General features: G+C 39.3%; 1 protein-coding gene across 1 annotated transcript; it reads left to right on the top strand.

The window, feature by feature from the left end:
• The first annotated feature begins 433 nt into the window (after positions 1–433).
• trim8b (tripartite motif containing 8b) lies at positions 434–15,987 on the top strand. The gene is made up of 5 exons (XM_055042661.1): positions 434–2,954; positions 9,503–9,598; positions 11,004–11,269; positions 12,266–12,381; positions 12,470–15,987. The coding sequence occupies exons 1-5, from the start codon at positions 2,349–2,351 to the stop codon at positions 13,165–13,167; spliced, it is 1,782 nt and encodes a 593-aa protein (XP_054898636.1). The 5' UTR covers positions 434–2,348; the 3' UTR covers positions 13,168–15,987.
• The last annotated feature ends 1,424 nt before the right edge of the window (positions 15,988–17,411 follow it).

Below are 17,411 nucleotides of genomic sequence, written 5' to 3'. Positions count from 1 at the left end.
TTTTTATTATATCAATCTTGTCATATAATGAGTTTTATATTTTATTACATTGACAAATGAGAAAGTTTCTCTTTTATCCAGTTTTAAGTATTTTTTAATCATGTTATAATAAGGTATTGTTTCAGAGTTTATTCCTTAACTCTGGCAGTTAAGTGCTCCCATATAGTTCAGAGTTTAAAGTCAAATTTATTTATTTATTTATTTATTTATTTATTTATTTATTTATTTATTTATTTATTTATTTATGTTAGTAGTTCGAATCCATCTTTTTCCGTCAAAAATCTTTCAAATATTAGTTAATTTTTAACTCCGCTTCTGTTTGTTTTTAGGTGTGTTGTGTAAATAAAAAAAAAGTAGGAGAAAACCTTTAGCGCTCGGAACTTTATTTTGAAAAGCCCTTCCGGAAGCAGTGCGCTAACGCCGTCCGTCTTGACTCAGGTTAAGTCAGCTTGTCTGCATTCCTCTTCTCTCCCCACAGCCCGGCCGATAGAGACAGAAAGAAAAGAGAGAAGAGGAAGAGGAGGGGGGGAAGAAAACACACATTATTATTCACAACCGTACAGGATTTTATGAAGCACGGAATCGACTCATACCGGATACATCAGGCCCCGAAACATAAGCATAACCCCCCCCCCTCTCCGGTTCAGACGGCTCCTTCAGGACTACAAAACCGAAAGAAAGACGTAGATTTGTATTTTTTAGTGACGGGACCTTTGCTTCGTGTGTTTGTGCGCAGCTCAGCTATCGAAAAGCAGCTTCGTGGAGACAGCCTCCAGCCTTTTCTCGGCGGATATTTCCTTTCTTTTCTTTTTTTTTTTTTCTTTTCGTTTATTTTTTTAAAATGAGGATTTGCAAGATGGCTGATGACAGCTAGCCCCAACAAGGACAGGAAACCGCGACGTCCCCTTTAAGAACAGGAGGGTATATTTTTGTATTTTTATTAGCTAAATATAAAAAAAAAATGGCTGCCTCGAAAAAGCTATGAGTGTAGCTCTACCGAAAGGAGTCTGCCCGGTGTTTGTGTACCTGTGCTACAGTAGAAAATGGTGAGGTGACGTCTGAGGTAATTTAGGCGATTTAATCTAGATAAGGAAGTGGGACGAATATGTTGCTAGCTAAAGGCTGAGGCATCGATAGGCTAATACGATTTGAGACCAAAGTACAAAACAAACGGTACATTTGGGGGTGGGGGGGATGGTTGTAATAATCATTGTTTAAAGGAGACATTTGATAGATGTGTCAAAGCGAGAGAGAGGAGAGGAGAGGAGAGGAGGGGGGAAGCAAACGGCTCTGCAACGACAGCCAACATTCCTGCGGATCCTAAAAGCCTTTGTTTTGTGCGCAGGAGCTGGACTGGACCATTAAAACGATTAACTATGCAGTAAACAGCCTCGACGTGATGGCCTGGGTGTAATTTTCAGAGGAGTTGGACTATAAGGCCTTTTGTTGAGAGAGAAAATTGGATAAGGCAGAAAGCAGAGGCCTTGTGTACATATATATATGCCACATCCATCAAAACAGAAATATGGCTTTGTGTGATTAAAAAGACAGGTTGTGCTTGGTTTTTTGTTTTGTTTTTTTGTCTCCTCTCTCATCTGAGCAATAAGACTGGTTTTTCTCAGCCTGCGGCCAAACGATCGCAGGTTGTGTGTGATTAGATTGCTGCTGGATGCTTATTTATAATTCAGCGGACAAAAGCATTGCGCTGCGTACTCATTATTGAGGGAATCAGGCGTCCTTGAGGCTCCTATGGAATACAGTCACATTTTCAGAGGCGTTTCTCTGTGTGAATAGAGAATAGGAACCAGGGTGTGGACCTGAGCAGCCCTTTTTTCATTCTGAACTGGTTGCTGTAGTCGACCATAATCCGTCATTGGGTTAGGGTGAAGGCCTGGAGTGGCAGCAGGAAAAAAGATCAAGATCCCTGTCATGTGTCACATGGCGATGCATGCGTCTGGGTGATGGTACGCGGTTCTCTGTGCCTTGGTTTTGCCTGTAGCGGACGGGGTTTGGATCTGTTCTGTGAGCACACACTGAATCAGTGAAGGCAGGTCTGGTGGCTCTGAGTAGCGGCTTGGAGGAAAGGAAAGCACTGCTTCCTGTAATCTGAACAGCGTCACCCCGTCTGTTTTATGTGTTGAAATCCACCAAGGTGTTTCGCCTGAAGCCTCCCTTAGCTCAGTTTTCCGGGAATTTGCCTTCATGCTGCATTACTAAGCAATACTCGTCATCTGTCAGGGAGGGCGTGCATACAAATATTGATCTTTCTGGACTCGGGTTTTTGAGAGTGTCGGGTGTCCATTGGGAGAGAGAGACGCACAAAGCGGCCTAAAAAAGGCCTGATTTGTATGCCTGCCTGCACCACCATGGCCTCTGACATGGCTGAGACGTGGAGGAACTGTTTTGAGGAGGAGCTCATCTGCCCTATCTGCCTGCACGTGTTCTCTGATCCCATCCAGCTGCCCTGCAAGCACAACTTCTGCCGGGGCTGCATCAGCGAGGCCTGGGCCAAAGACTCCTCGCTGGCTCGCTGCCCCGAATGCAATCATGCCTACACGCAGAAGCCCAGTCTGGAGAAGAACCACAAACTGTCCAACATAGTGGAGAAGTACAACGCCCTGAGCGTGGAGAAGGCCAGCACGCCGACGCTGCAGTGCATCCTGTGCCGCCGAGGCCCGCCGCTCCCCGCCGTCAAGGTGTGCCTGCGCTGCAATGCCCCGTGCTGCCAGTCCCACATCCAGACGCACCTGCAGCAGCCGTGCTCGGCCCTGGGGCACCTGCTGGTGGAGGCGGAGGCCGTCAAGGCCTGGACCTGCCCGCAGCACGACGAATACCGGCTGTACCACTGCGAGGCCGAGCAGACGGCGGTGTGCCAGTACTGCTGCTTCGCCCGGTGCCACCCCAGCCACGGCCACGCCGTCACCGACGTGGAGCTGCGGCGCAACGACATCAGAGTAAGACGCACCAAATGCCGTGTTCACACAGCAATGCTTTTAATTTAATGTTTAGTTCATCTATAAAGACAAACTCTATTCTCTCCAGGCCTGGACGATAAATTGCCCCATTATTGTTGCTTTTGAAACAGTGAACTTTTGTTAAGAACTCTTCAAACTACAACTTTAAATATCCAAAATAAGACACATCCAATCTAAAACTGAAATAAAGACAACTCACAATGGAAACTATAAACAAAATGCATTATAAAGTCTCTGTCAACAAAATGTTAATAATCAGAATGGAAATTATTAAACTCATTCGAATTTATCATACGATTAATTGCAATAGGAGTAATCTCTCAAATATCTGATCAAAATACATAATCTAATAATATGAATCTCATAATTGAGTGAAAATCAATTGCATACATTCAAGTTAAATCCGGTCAGATTCGCTTTTTAAAGCCAGGTGGCTAAAGAGTCTCTACCTCAGGAAGCTCAGCCAATTTCACTGAGTCATTGAACGAGCTGCAGCCGCTCCTTCTGAGCAAGCATGTGGCGACAGTGGGAGGGAACCACTCCCTTCTGACAGAGAGTCATTCTGTCAAAAGTAGGGCTGCAACTAAACGATTGAACGATTTATTCAGTCGGCTCATTCTTCATGTATTTCATTAAAGCATTTTATACATATAAATCAACAGTTAATTTCATATTTTTAATAAGAAAATAAAATTCTATTGCCTGAGATGCAATAACAGCATTCCTTTACACTTGATCATTTGTAGCAAAGGATGAATCTGAATCTTTCTTGTTTTTAAATTTGATCTTGTGTGTTTGTCTGAAAGACATATATTACACCTAATTTCCATTATTTATGGCGTTAACGCCCATTTGGGTGAGTTAACTCTTGAAAAATATGACAAATATGACCCTAATCAGGCCAAAATAAACACAAGCAATCTCCTGCGAGTCAATTTTAGGCTTTGGAGCCAAATGACACCATTTCCTCAGAGCTAGCTGATTAGATCATTTAAAAAAAACCTTAAATCATCACTTGCCATAGCAGCTATGAAACATCCCTAAAATATTCTGTGGCAATTGACTCCTTTCAAATCCAGTTAAATCCAGAAATGACCCAAAAGGCAAACTTGCATCCATTTGTAAACTTTCCACACCTGACTTGTTGGAGTTTGTCAGATTATCGGTTATCAAAAAGGAAAGTTCAAGTGTATCTATAATGCTACTTCCCTAACCAAAAGAGTTTTACTCTTTTATATGTTATATTCTTAACATCAACATAACAAGTGCCACATTCTGTGATCTCTCGCTGTCATTTAAAATTACTTGACTGGAGAAATTTGGAATGAAAATCTCATGAAAAATCTCAAAATAAGATGTTCGTGTTTCTATGAAATGTGTGCATTTTGAGCGCTTCCACTCTTATCCGGCATGTTTTCAGTTGCGGCCCGTTCCAAGCCTCCATTCTCATCTGTTGGAATGGCAAACAATGCAGTGGAGGGAGGAACAATGAGGGCCCCTCAGAGGGCCTTATCTCCCCAGCACAGGTGCATCCGAGCACAGGGATCACCAGTTGTCGAGAGGAGGGGGAGCGGTGGGAGAGAAGTGGAAGGAAAGAGGGATTAAAGTGATTCATCACTTGCCTCTGCTGACTTTTCTCTTTTTTCTTCTTCTTTTTTTCTGTTTTTAACCTATTCGGTTTCTGGGGGAGGGGTCCGGGTGTTCACCACCTCTGGTTCGCACAGGGGTCACTCCGGTTGCTCTTGCCAGTTTTAAAAACGTTTAGAAACGGGGTGTGAGAACACAGCTTGGCCGAGAGGAGAAACACGAAGGCGTCACTGCTCGCTGACTCATATAGTTCACCCAACATTTTTAGGTGTCAACCATGACATACAAGGCTGCCTTTCCTGTAGGTAATGCTATGACTCAGCTGTATGTACAGTTAAATATCCTGTGAGGGCCCGTGACATGGCCGCCGGGTGGAACTATTAAAAACTGAACAGAATCTTCTACTTTTACTAACACACAATATTACAGTTTTACCCCATGAAACAAAAAATGTATAGAAACTACTTTTTAGAGCTGCAACTACTGGTCATTTTAATTATCATTTATCTATGAAAAAGAAGGACACAATCCACAGATTTTTTTGTTCAAACTTTCTTTATACAATATTAGAAAAACATTAAAAGATGTAAATAAACAAATCTATTTTTTTAAAATTAGAAAATGAAGATTTTATTGCCTAACAAACATTCTCATAGTGAACTTTTGAACATTTATAGCAAAGCAAAAAAAAAAATACTTCTAACATCAACACATAAAAAACTCAGTGTAGCATTGATCTGTTTATTGTTTTGATTAACAGATAGCAAAAGGTGCTATCCAATTTTTTTTTACAGAATTTGAACCAGGTGAAGCCAAAGCCAAGATATTTTTGTGTCTTAAGTGGAAAATGTATGTTTAAAAGAATGGTTTGGCTTTGTGTTCTTTCAGTAAATTGACTTTTTTTAATCTTTGTACTTCAGTTAACCACAATTAACCAATTCTTAATTAATTCACAGTATATGTCAATAATTGATTAATCGTGATTAATCATTTCAACCCTAGTACTTTTGGGGTTTTCTACCATTGGATAATTATTGCAAAGTAATTTAAAAAATGGAAATTTTGAGTGCATTTTTTTATGTCTAATGATCGCACAACCCCATTGGCTGCCAGGTGAGGCTAATATAAAGGACACACTTCGGTATGGAAGTTGCTCCTGAGGGAAGGCGAAATGGTGCACAGCAAAGGTGTTATGTTTTATCTTTCTCAACTATCTGCATTGAATACTCTGAACTTGGAAATATTGACAGCTTTTGTTAAACTAAGGCTTTGTTGGTTTGTTTTGAATAATGTTAACAATTCCAACAGCATCAACACCTTAAATGCTATTGGCTTAAAATCTACACTGTTTTCATTTTCCTTGTTAAAACATTTGTAAAAACAAACATCAGCAGAGTTGCCACCATATCCAAGAGCCTAAAGGATTAGTTTTTAAGTACAAACTTCAAATCATTTTATTTTATACGTTGGTTTGGAAGCCATTTGTTGTTTAAATGTGGTATTGCTTTTACTTTTTTATTGCCATTTCCAAAATGCCTTACATTTATTTGTCTGAAATACCAGCTATTTAAAAACCCCTCAAGCCTTTTTCCAATAAACTTTTAAAACGAACATCTTGATTTTGATTTCTAATGTTATAAGGCAGTTAAAATTTACAGGTAAAACAACTAAAAGGTGCTAAATCAGGAAAAAAAAACCTTGCATGTTTCCATTTTTATGTTTGCAGATAAATGCAGACATAACACTGAGCACAAATGGCCCTGATTAGGGTTTAAATATTCTAACTTCTGCTGTATTAATCCAGGTTGTTCAATTTGTACCAGATGGTTAAAATGGGACTGATAAGCATTTTTATATTTGGTTGCATGTAAAAAATAATCAGGTTATTGGTGCTGTTGCAGAGATTAATATATATTGGCTTTCCATGTCTAATAATGTTTTGTAGGTGTTGTTCTTGTTTCCCAGTTAAATTCTTTAGAGATTAAGACTTTTTTTTATGTACAGCTCATGTTTTAACCAACACTGGTGTTTTAAAAAAAAATCAATATATTGCTGCACAATCATGGTGATTATAGCGATGCCAATATCAGTTTGACCACCTGGTTAAATATTACATTAGCATGTAAAAGGCAGGTTTGTAGTTCTTTGTGATATAGATATTGAACACACTGATATTGCACAGAAATGCAGTAGAAATAATAAAACTGACAGTACAGAAAAAGTGCAAATATAAATCAGCTTAAAAAAATGTTTATACATCATTGGGAAATATGTTGCATAGAATGGGTGTCCCAAGGAGCAAAATGTATAAATAATTTTACATTTAAGGATGAGAATATGAGATTTAAGTGTCATGTAATTTAATGTGGAAATAATTTAAGTTTATTTGACGTTTGGAGATTTAAATTTAAACAGATAATGTAAAATTGCATGGCAGAGATAAATAATGACAGAATAACTTTCTGAAATTTTGAATCTGAAAAATTTAAAAATCTATTCAGATTGTCGTGGTCTTTATACTAAGAGTGCTGTGGGCGTCGCTGCTGCAGCAACACCTTGAGCATTAATATGGTATTTTAGGCTTTAACGACTCTGGTGATTGGCTAACTCCTTTTAGCACAACTTGAACACAACAATAGTGTTTTTTCAAGCAGAAATGAATCCCCAACGGCCCAAGTAAAGCAGCTTTGTCATTCATAGATTTGTTTGCAGATGCTGGTACGTCACTTTTATGGACGTACTAGAAACACAAAAGAAAGGTTCCAGCTCAAGACTTTTAGGTGCAGAAAAAAAAGCAAACGTGATTAATTGTGTTAAAATTTTAAACACGTTAAAATCTATGCAATTAATTAATTGAAATTGACACTTTAAAGTCCTGGTTCTATTTTTAAAATAATGTAAATATTACATTCAATGTAATTATGTTTACACTTATTTATTTATTTCAAACATGTTTTTGAAAACGAGAAATCAGAAGGACAAAAGCAAACGTGGATAAATAACTGAGAACATAGTAATAATAATAACAATAATATTTAATGACTCAATAATTATCAGAAATTTGTAATTATGCGACTTTAGTGTGCCGTTCTAGGACCAGTTCATCCATATATTTAGATATTTGCCACTCTGTCCTCATGATGATGATGATGATGATGATGGTGCACTCACTGCCCTGCAGCCCCTCCCTCGCCCTGCTCTCCACCTCCATCAGCCCCCAAACCTCTTTCACCTCCCTCTCGCCACCCAAAGCCAGACCCGACCTTCCCCCTCGCCCTCCTCTCCTGCGCTGATGGAAGGGGCTCTGTAGTGAAATGACAGCTGAAGAGCACCCTTCCTCTGTTTTTTAACCTCTGCTTCCCTCCCCCAAAGGTATCCCATACATGTAGCTAGACACGCCCCCTCCCCCTCCTCCTCCTCTTCTTCCTCCTGGTTCTGCGCTGGCTTCTGCTCAGAGCCTAACTCAATCAGTCAGCACAACCAGGTCACCGTCCTGAATCCAACCAACTGTGCATGTAACAGAGCTATGTAGGGCAGCGATTCCCGACCATGTGCCGCCGAGACCCGACACTGTGCAGCTTTTCCTTCCTATTGGCCTCTAAAGCAGCTGATCACTGCTGGTAAAATCAGCTGCTTTGTGCTGGAATGCCTCTGTGCTGAGGATGATGATGGCATGTGAAGAAACCTTCAGCTGTGCATGGTTTCTGTTTTATTTGTGAGGATATTTAAGTTTGCATATTATCCCCAATACTAAATCAATAAGGGTTGCAGAATGTTAACAGGTAAACAGTTTTGAATAAAGAGAAGTATTTTCATAAGTCATGATTAAGGTAATTGTATTTATGTAGCACATTTTCAGCAACAAGGCAGTTCAAAGTGCTGTACACAAATTGGAAAGAAATACAAACAAAACAACAAAATCAAAAGAAAGACTAAAAGGTGAGGGTAACAGCAAAAAAGAGAAAAGTACAAAAGTAGTGCATAATTTATAAACAAATAGAGGTTTCTCTAGATTTTAAGTATGTTCTGGATTAGAGGGGCATAAAACTAAATGTATTGGGTTAAGTTCTAGATTTGTACAAAGCTAAATGTTGGTTCTCCATGTTTGATTCCTCTTCCGAGTTGCTAAATCTTGCTCCGATATGAAAGTATAAAGCGAAACATAATAAGCACCTATGATAATGTTTAATTTATTTGCAGTCACACTGCAACACGTTTCTTATTTCAAATTACTGAGTATATTTTTCAAATTATAACAAGTACAAGTTATAAATGAAATAATCCGCCAGTGAAACTAGTACTTTAAAAAAAAACAATATAAAGGAATTATGGACTTAAAAAAGCTCCTGTATCTTGCTTAAAAACTTATCTGTATGTTAGTGTTGTGGTATTTAAGATATTTGCACCTGAAAGTGGATCAGAAACACTCGATGAGATGTTTTTGTTTTCGCCGTGCAGGGAGATGGTTTGGCTGAGCAGCCGTCTGCCGCTGCTCACATGCCATCCTCCTCCCAGAAATAACAGGTGCTGTTGCTAAAACATTGCCACGGCTCATGGAGCAGCCTCCAGTGGGTGATCTAATGTCTTTTAGGAGGAAAGTGCTGGACGGGGGAGGAAGAGGAGGAGTAGGAGGAGGAAGAGGCGGAGGTGCACCAAGGGGAGAGCAGAGCTGCTGGAGCTTTTTACTGGCCATTTATCTATCTCTGCTCTCTGCCTCCAGCTCCCCCAACTTCGGTTCTCGCTCTCTAACGCAAACACTAAATAGCTGCTGGTTGCCATGGCAGCGTCCCCCTCCTTTCCTCCCTAGCAGGGATTGCATGTTGGATGGAGACTAAATTAGCCAGCTCCAGGAGTTCGAGTATCTCTGGTATGATGAGTGAATGCTTGTGGCTAACTGGAGGTTATAACTTCCCTTCTTTTCTTTCTTTTTTTTTGCCCAGCAAAACCTGCTGAGACAGCAGGAGCGCGTGGAGGAGCGAGTGCAGGAGATAGAAGAGCAGCTCTGCAAACTTGACTCTGACAAGTGTACAGTGGAGGTACGTATGAAGGACTTTATTCACATATTTTAGCTGTAAAGCTGCAGTATGCAACATTTGTAAACAATATATATTTTTGCATATTTGACATACAAGGCTTGAGGTATGCAAGTTTTCTGGGTTTCCCCCAGAGAACTTGCTGAGGTCGGGGCTCAGGGCGCGAGGTCATTCATCCAGCCGGAAGCCGTGTTTTTAAGTTAAAAAATGTTCAAAGTTGACAGGAAATTTGTATATATCACTTGATAGTCGTGCGTTTTTGGAAGATTGGAAGGTTAATGTCTGAACACAAACTATAAAGTATTAAAAAATACGAATATTTTAATAAAAAAAAAACCTTAAATGAATAACCAATGCTTACCCTGGTGTGGGCGCAAGTCAAGCTTGGTGGCCTAACAGGCTTATAATAAACTGGGGGAAACCATGAGTATGGTATGCGACAGATGATCTGTGAATAAAGTCTAGCTCCTTTGCCTTCTCACAATGAGAGTGAGATGGTAGGTCTTAAAGCTAAGGCTAGTTAGCATGACCAACTAGCCAATAACAGCAGATAACTGGTTTTCCTGTAACTGTAAGTTATTTCTCCACCATTAGCATTTTTAACAGCGAGTGCATTAGGATGATTTACAGCGCTAAGACCCGCCTCCTGGCTCTGGTTGGTTGTTTTTGGTCTGGAGCTGTGCGTTTCTGTAGATTGCAATGTTATCTCAGGAATTACACTGGACAACTAAAATGTATTATGGCTCATATGGGAGGATTTAACATGGGAACATTTCTGTTTTCTCCACTGAATTTGAACGATTTTGCAGCAGTTATCCAGAACTGACATCCATTCTTCTCAATCTAATTGAGAAGGTTTTTATTCTAATTTGGTTTAGGGAAATCCAATCTTCTGACTAAATTGATGACATTTTTGTTTCATTATCAGTTGATTTCCGTTAAGATTTCTCATCCTAAAAAGGTTTTCGGAGAAAAAAATAGTTTTTCTAACAGAGCGTAGTAACTAAATAATACAAACTTTCTATAAATTGAATAATAAACAAAAGTATTGGTAAGTACATATAAATTGAACATTACGTGTTCATTGTGCAAAATTCAGAGCATGAGATTCTGTTCCTTCGAACGGCAGCAGAAATGTCTCTCTCCAGAGTCCAACAGTAATCAGCCGTCGTGACTGGATCCCAAACGAATATGTAGCTTAGTTCAGAAAGTTGACCCGATTGAGCAAAACCAACATGGTTTTTGGATTCAGTCCATCAAAATGACCATAAAGCAGTTGAAAAACCCCAGGCATTTTTTTGGGTCTGCTGACCAGCGTTGTCTGTCTCATACTAGACTTTTTATTTTGACAAATAATATCCATATATCTAGAAATATCCATTTTAATTCACTCTTAAACTGTTCACAGGACAGAGTGTGTGAGCTGAAAGAGGAGGTGCGCCTGCAGTACCAGCGCATGCATCAGCTCCTGGAGGAGGACCTCGGGCGCACGCTGGAGGCCCTGGACCGGGCTCAGGCTCGCTTCTTCCAGGAGAACGCGGCGCAGGTTCTGGCCCTGGGGGAGCAGCGGCACGAGGCCCAGAAGCTGCTGAGCTCCATCCACACGGCCTTCAGCAAGGCGGAGGAGCTGAGCTTCATGAAGAACACGAAACCCGTTAAAATCCTCACAGACAGGTGAGAGAAATGAAGCGTCTGGATCGTTTAGAGGAGATCATCTCATTTTTTTGCCTGATGCAGAAGATGACCAAAAAAGAAAATTTTTTTCAGCAGTTCAATTTATAATGTATTTCGTAGATTAAAATATTTTCATGTAAATACATTTTAGTAATATTTAGAAAGGGAAAGTAATAATTTTATAACTCCTACGTGAAAAATAACAAAAAGTCCAAATGAGGAATGTTGAGCGTCTTGTGAAGTTGGTTTCACAATAACCAAATACTTCATCTTTTTACACATTAGCGTCAAATTATTTCCAGTAGTGGAACTTTGAAAGAACTTTGCAAACAGCAGTTTAATTATAAAGAATCGCATGAACTGATGCGGTCACGTCTGTGCTCAATAACTTATCAAAACTTGATCAAAGTCATTTAAATTATGTTTTTCTTGTAATTTAAGTTGTTTTGCAAATCTTGTTTTTATTCTGCTAATATGATGACTTTAGCAAACATTTCTGCAGTTTGGCCCTAATACTTTTAGGGCCAATAAAATCAGGGTCTGGCTGAATGAATGAAACATAAACAAATCACTTACTGTGGAAAATTTCACACTGGACTTTAAGCAATTTGGATCCTCTGGCTCTCCACTTTTTTATTTTATTTACCTTAGTTTTTTATTCTACTAAACTTTCCATTAATGTTCTTGGATACAATACTTTGTGAATAGCCAGCTTCTTTAGAAATTAGCTTTTTGTCAGTGATGATGCAGCCATAACTCGGCATTTCCGTATCAGAAATATTTTTTAATAATCTTATTCAATATTTAGGTATTCTTTGTAACTAAATTCTTTAACAGGGAAAAAGTGTTTGAATAATATCACTTTGTGTGTCATAAATCAGTTTTAACAAATGAGTTTAACTTTCTGAAGTGAATTACAGAAGCCAACGTTTTGATTATGTTCTACTTTATTGCGATGCTTCATCATGATTTCTTGCTGTTGTCACCTTGTTGCAGGTCTCAGGCATGCGTGGGAAGCAGCCTCCCTCCTTACAAAGTGGGGAATCTGAACTCTAAGCTGTTTCTTTCTGAGATCTCAAAGCGAGAGAAGAGCTTGAAGCGAACGCTTGAGGGTAGGCAGCGTAACATTGGCACTTGGAGAATCATCCTGATCTCTGTGATTACATTTTTAATCTTTTTAATTTGTATGTTTTGCCTCAGTTCCTCTCACCCCGCCGTCGGCGTTCCTGCAGACCGTCGCCGCTTTCCCCAGTGGCCAGAGCTCCGGGGCGGAGAAACGGAAACATTCCACCGCCTTCCCGGAGGGAAACGGCAGCACGGGAAAAAACGCCACTCCGGGTTTCAAAGACTCATCCTCATCTTCCTCCTCTTCTTCCTCTTCGTCGTTAGCCAAGCAGACGTATCTGGGGTCCGGCTCCGCCTCCGGAGAGGGCCAGTCCGCCAACCAGCAGACTCTGGGCCCCTGTGCGCCGCCTCACATCAGTGAGGGCGGCAGCGCCGGAAGCGGGAGCGGCTCCCTGACCAACCACCACTCCGGCTCCGTGTTTGGCTCCTCACACTTCCCGCCTGGGGGCAGCGGCTCCTCCCACTCCTCCCAGCAGGCTGTGCTGCCGCAATACGGCGGCAGGAAAATCCTGGTCTGCACCATGGATAACTGCTACTGCTCCGGAGTGCCGTCGGTGTCGGGCCACCGCAGCCACCCTCCCTACCCGCGCTCGGGCTCCTTCCCCTGGGTGAGCCCCCAAGACTACCCGGCCCCTCCAGGCCTGGCCTCTGGAGGGCCATCCATGCAGGGGCTGGCGGTGAGGGACTGGATAGACGCCTCACAGACGCACAGACATGCAGATTTCTACGGGCTGTACGGGCAACCGTCCACCAAGCACTACGTCACCAGTTAACGCAGTGGTTATGCTCTTAAAATAGAGACGGGCACCGAAATAGCACACACCTTTACAGATTTATAAATCTGAAAACAACACATAGCGGCTGAGCTCACGAACACTGCAAAAACCAAATCCGACCAAGTATTTTTCTCTGGTTTCTAGTGCAAAAATTTTAGTAAAGTTGAAATAAAGCATAACCAACTTGCAAATCATTTTTCAAAAAGATACAGGAACTTGTTTTAAGTGTGTTCCTTTAATATTAATGAAAAATTAGTGATGCCACCAATCAAATATTTCTACTATTACATGGAGAAAATGTCTTGTTATAAATGAAATAATCTGCCAAGTACTTTTTCAACAATATTAAAGGAATTACTGACTTAAAAACAGGGGTGTCCTAACTTTTATCACATGAACGAAAGAAAAAACAATTGGGAATTTTTTTTTGTAAGAAAAGGAAATTATTCATTTTAGATTCTAAAATTAAAAAGAATTTTGCACACTTACTTTATTAAGAGGCATCTAGTTTCAAATTAAAAAATTTTTTTGGGCATGCTACATTAAATTTATTCCCGGTACAAGAACAACTTTAAGGCTAAAGAGTAGCTTTCTTCCAAAACTTTTGCTACAAATAAGACATTTTTAATTTAAACTAGACCAAAAATATTTGGTAAGAGTTTGTTTTTGCAGTGAATGAAACTGTGTTTGCATCTGCACACAAATAAAGAAGACACACACACACACACACATTCGGGGGCAGGGTTGATCCGTTTTAATCTTCCTTTAATTTTATCCAGTGTTTCATGTAGATAAAACACAAACTCTGCTCACTTTGGCACAACTTGGCTCTGCGTTTTTTACACAGGGAAAAAAAAAACTATCTGGAGACAAGAGGGTGATGTTAATCTTTTTATTTATAGAATAGGAATCAAATTGATAGAAAATGAACTGTTATTAGAAAAAATGTTTTCATTCTTCTACACAATTCTTCACTGAGGCTAAAGGGAAATAACAGGCTTCTGCTTTCAGCTCGTGTTTCTCTTGATATAATCACCCCTGCAGTTATGCTGAGGCCCAGCTGCCTTATGATGTTCATATATTATTTTTGTCCACAAACTGACTTTGTTTGATCCTTTTTAAGAAGAGGAGAAGATGGCCGCCACTTCTTCCCGCGCTCTCTGTCTCTTTTTGATTTTTATCATCTCTGCACTTCTTCCTTTTCATTTGCTAAGTTCAGGGATGCGTCGCACAGCTTGAACGCAAAACGCTCTTCCATGGAACACCCACAATGCACTTGTGGATGCCTTCCTGCAACAGGAGAGGGTGGTAGGGGACTACAGAGCTCCGACTTTGGGGCACAAGCAGCCCCCTAATTCCTTAAACTCCCTTCCTGCTGCCACAAGAGGGCAAACAAAAACCTACGAAGTTTTCCCCCTTTATTTGTGATTACTATGGCTTTGTGTTATTTGGTACATCTGTAGGAATCATGTAGAGACAGAAACTGGACAAACCAAACCAATCATGCATCTGGACGATCTGACGATGCTGTAATTGTACTTCCTGCAGGGCAAAGATGTCACTTCCTCTATGAAAAAAAGAAAAAAAAAAAAACAAGCACATGAGCTCTTGGCTTCCTGTTTGCAGCTGAAAGCATGCAAGGAAGAATTTCTTTCTGTTTTTTTTTAAGCACTCAAACGCAGAACAATTGGGAGGGGGGGACTGTATGCTGTTTTAAATGACTGTATGAAAGAAACAAACAGCGGGAGGAAGTTTTTCATGAACGTTTTCTAAAAGAACAAAGATGAGAGACGTAAGCAATGATTCATCATCCTATAAAGGAGTTGTTACAACAGCTAACATTATGGGGGGGAAAGTATCTTTTTGTAAATATTTTGTGAAATGGGAAGTAAAAAAAAAAAAAAAAAGGAGGGGAAAAAAAAGAAACTTTGCCGACGTGATTTGGAGATGGGTTCCAAATAAACAAATAATTTAATCTGGTCTCTGCTGTTAACTGTTAACGTGCAAATCTCATCATCTCATTTACAGGATAGAAGTGGTGATATCCTATATTTTTGTTACTGTAAATAAATCCCATAAAAAAGGCAAACCAAGAAGTGTGTTAGTATTCAAATACATCCTGTTTCACGCCTTGATTTCTCGCTGAAAGTTGTTTGTTCCTGGGGGCCATCTCTTGTTTTTGCAGTTAAAATTTGATGACAAGACATTTAAATTAAGTTTTTATAATTAAAATAGTAAAAAATTAAAATAACCGCAAAAAAAGAGAAAAGAGGCCTTTCTTTTCAAACTTACCATCAACCTCAATTTGTTCTGGAAAATAAATACTGCCCTCTTTGCTGCTCATGCAAACAAGTGAGCGTTTTAACGGTAATGTTCACAAGACAGTAATGTTTTTCATCTAAACTCGAGAATGTTTTTTTTTTTTTTTTGCTTTATACGTCTTTAGAAATTGAAGAAAATTTATATGAAATACATTTAAGATTATTTCAGTGGAAATATGATTGCACCATTATTGTAACACCTGGGGAAAAATGTTAGTGAAATAATTGGTCAATGGAACTAGTACTTTTTCATAGATAAAAAGGAATTATTGATTTAAAACACTCGTATCTTTCCAGCGGAAAGATATGAAAGGAAAGCTGTAGGTTAGCTTTATCTTATTTCAAGTATAGTAAGATATTTGCACTAGAAGCTAGACCAAAAATATTTGACGTTTGTGTTTCAGTGTACAAAACATTCTCGGTTTCTCTGCAACTTGTCATGGGAGTATTATCAAAATTTTAGAATCTATGTGAATTAAAGTTATTCTAACATGTACCGGCAGTTCTTGTTTCCAGAAATATTTGCTTGTAAATCTAGAATAGCTTGACTAACCCAGAAAAAAATTTTCTTCCCTGGAATGAATTTATCAGTTGTGCAATCAGACAATTTATTTCCACAAACCAGAGCTAACTGTGGCTTTATCTTACTTCCCTAGGGGAATTCTTTTGGATGATGCAAACAAGCAGAGAACTACAAACGGCAGTTAGCTTTACCATTATGTGGACTTATGCTCAGTTTACAAGAAAAAAATGAGCATTAAACATATAGGCTAGCTAGTTGTCTCACAAAAACATAAACATTACTTGTAAAGATGCTTCAGATTGCTCAAAATGTGCATACTGACCCATGTTGAGTACTGAAAACAAATGGACCAATGTAGTAAAAGGAGGCGTTAGACTGTGATTTAAATTTTTTCAATGTGGGCGTTATGTTCTGCTTTGACATCTACGAAAAATTAAAATTCATCACTTCTTGCAAATTCCTGATGGAAATGTCCTGTACAGAGAAAGAATGTTTTTCAAGCAGTTTCTGAGTTTCTCGTTTGTGCTCAGGCAGCTTGGAGACTTGGCATACCGGCACCTCACCCAGAGATTTAAAAGCACTCTAGCAAGCTCAGACTGCTTTTAACTCACCACAGTGGAAAATAAACATTTACAACAAACTTTAAAACACGTAAGAACATTTAGTGTTGCAATTGTCAAATTGCAAGACTCTTTGCAGTTTGACAATTGCAAACTGATGATGCAAACATAATCTGTTTGCATTGTACTCATGAGCAGCACTACATAGTTACATAGTTATCCTTCATTTGGCTCAGAAAGAGAAAAAAAATGCTGCTATAGATAGCTATTTGATAAAAGAAAGTATTGAAACTGTTCCTCTATAATAGTCAAATTGTTTAATTTTCCTGGGTGAAAAGACTTTCCCAGTGGAGACTGTTTTAGTTTTGCTCTTTTGCTAGATGATCTTTATTGAAAATCTTAAATAATTTTTCTACTGTCATCCATACATGGATGACTGTTTTTGTGGCTACTGCTCAAAAAGCTCTATATTTGTTAAAAAATTGTGTTTTAATATTTAGTATTCACTTTGAAAGAAACAGAAAAGCCAATTGTGATTCATTTGTTTCATATTTTTAATCCTTTTGTCCAGTTACACTGACAGTGATGGGAACTCTGTCTTTCATCTGGACTCTCAATGTGATCACTTTCTGTACAGACATGGGACTGAAGTGTCAATATATCAAATTACATGTAATTGCATAAACATAGTTTAACATCACCTGAAGTTATAGATCAGTTTATGGCATAATAAACCAGAAACGGTCACAATTTTGCATTTGAGAAACAAGAATGTGGATCTTACAGTTTTGGTAACTCAGTATTTGTTGTTTTAGTCTTAAAGCAACAGAATAACTC

Source organism: Poeciliopsis prolifica, unplaced genomic scaffold, assembly GCF_027474105.1.
Source record: "Poeciliopsis prolifica strain line A6 unplaced genomic scaffold, Auburn_PproV2 SCAFFOLD018, whole genome shotgun sequence".
NCBI lineage: Eukaryota > Metazoa > Chordata > Actinopteri > Cyprinodontiformes > Poeciliidae > Poeciliopsis > Poeciliopsis prolifica.
Note: the sequence above shows the minus strand (reverse complement) of the source record. Positions and strands in the feature narration are given on the sequence as shown.

What these genes read in the sequence shown, in the direction of transcription:
- trim8b (XM_055042661.1), top strand. Translation starts at nt 2,349, where the DNA reads ATGCCTGCCTGCACCACCATGGCCTCTGACATGGCTGAGACGTGGAGG. An exon ending in TGCGGCGCAACGACATCAGA is followed by an intron (nt 2,955 to 9,502) that starts GTAAGACGCACC and finishes TTTTTTGCCCAG; the next exon opens with CAAAACCTGCTGAGACAGCA. An exon ending in GTTAAAATCCTCACAGACAG is followed by an intron (nt 11,270 to 12,265) that starts GTGAGAGAAATG and finishes ACCTTGTTGCAG; the next exon opens with GTCTCAGGCATGCGTGGGAA.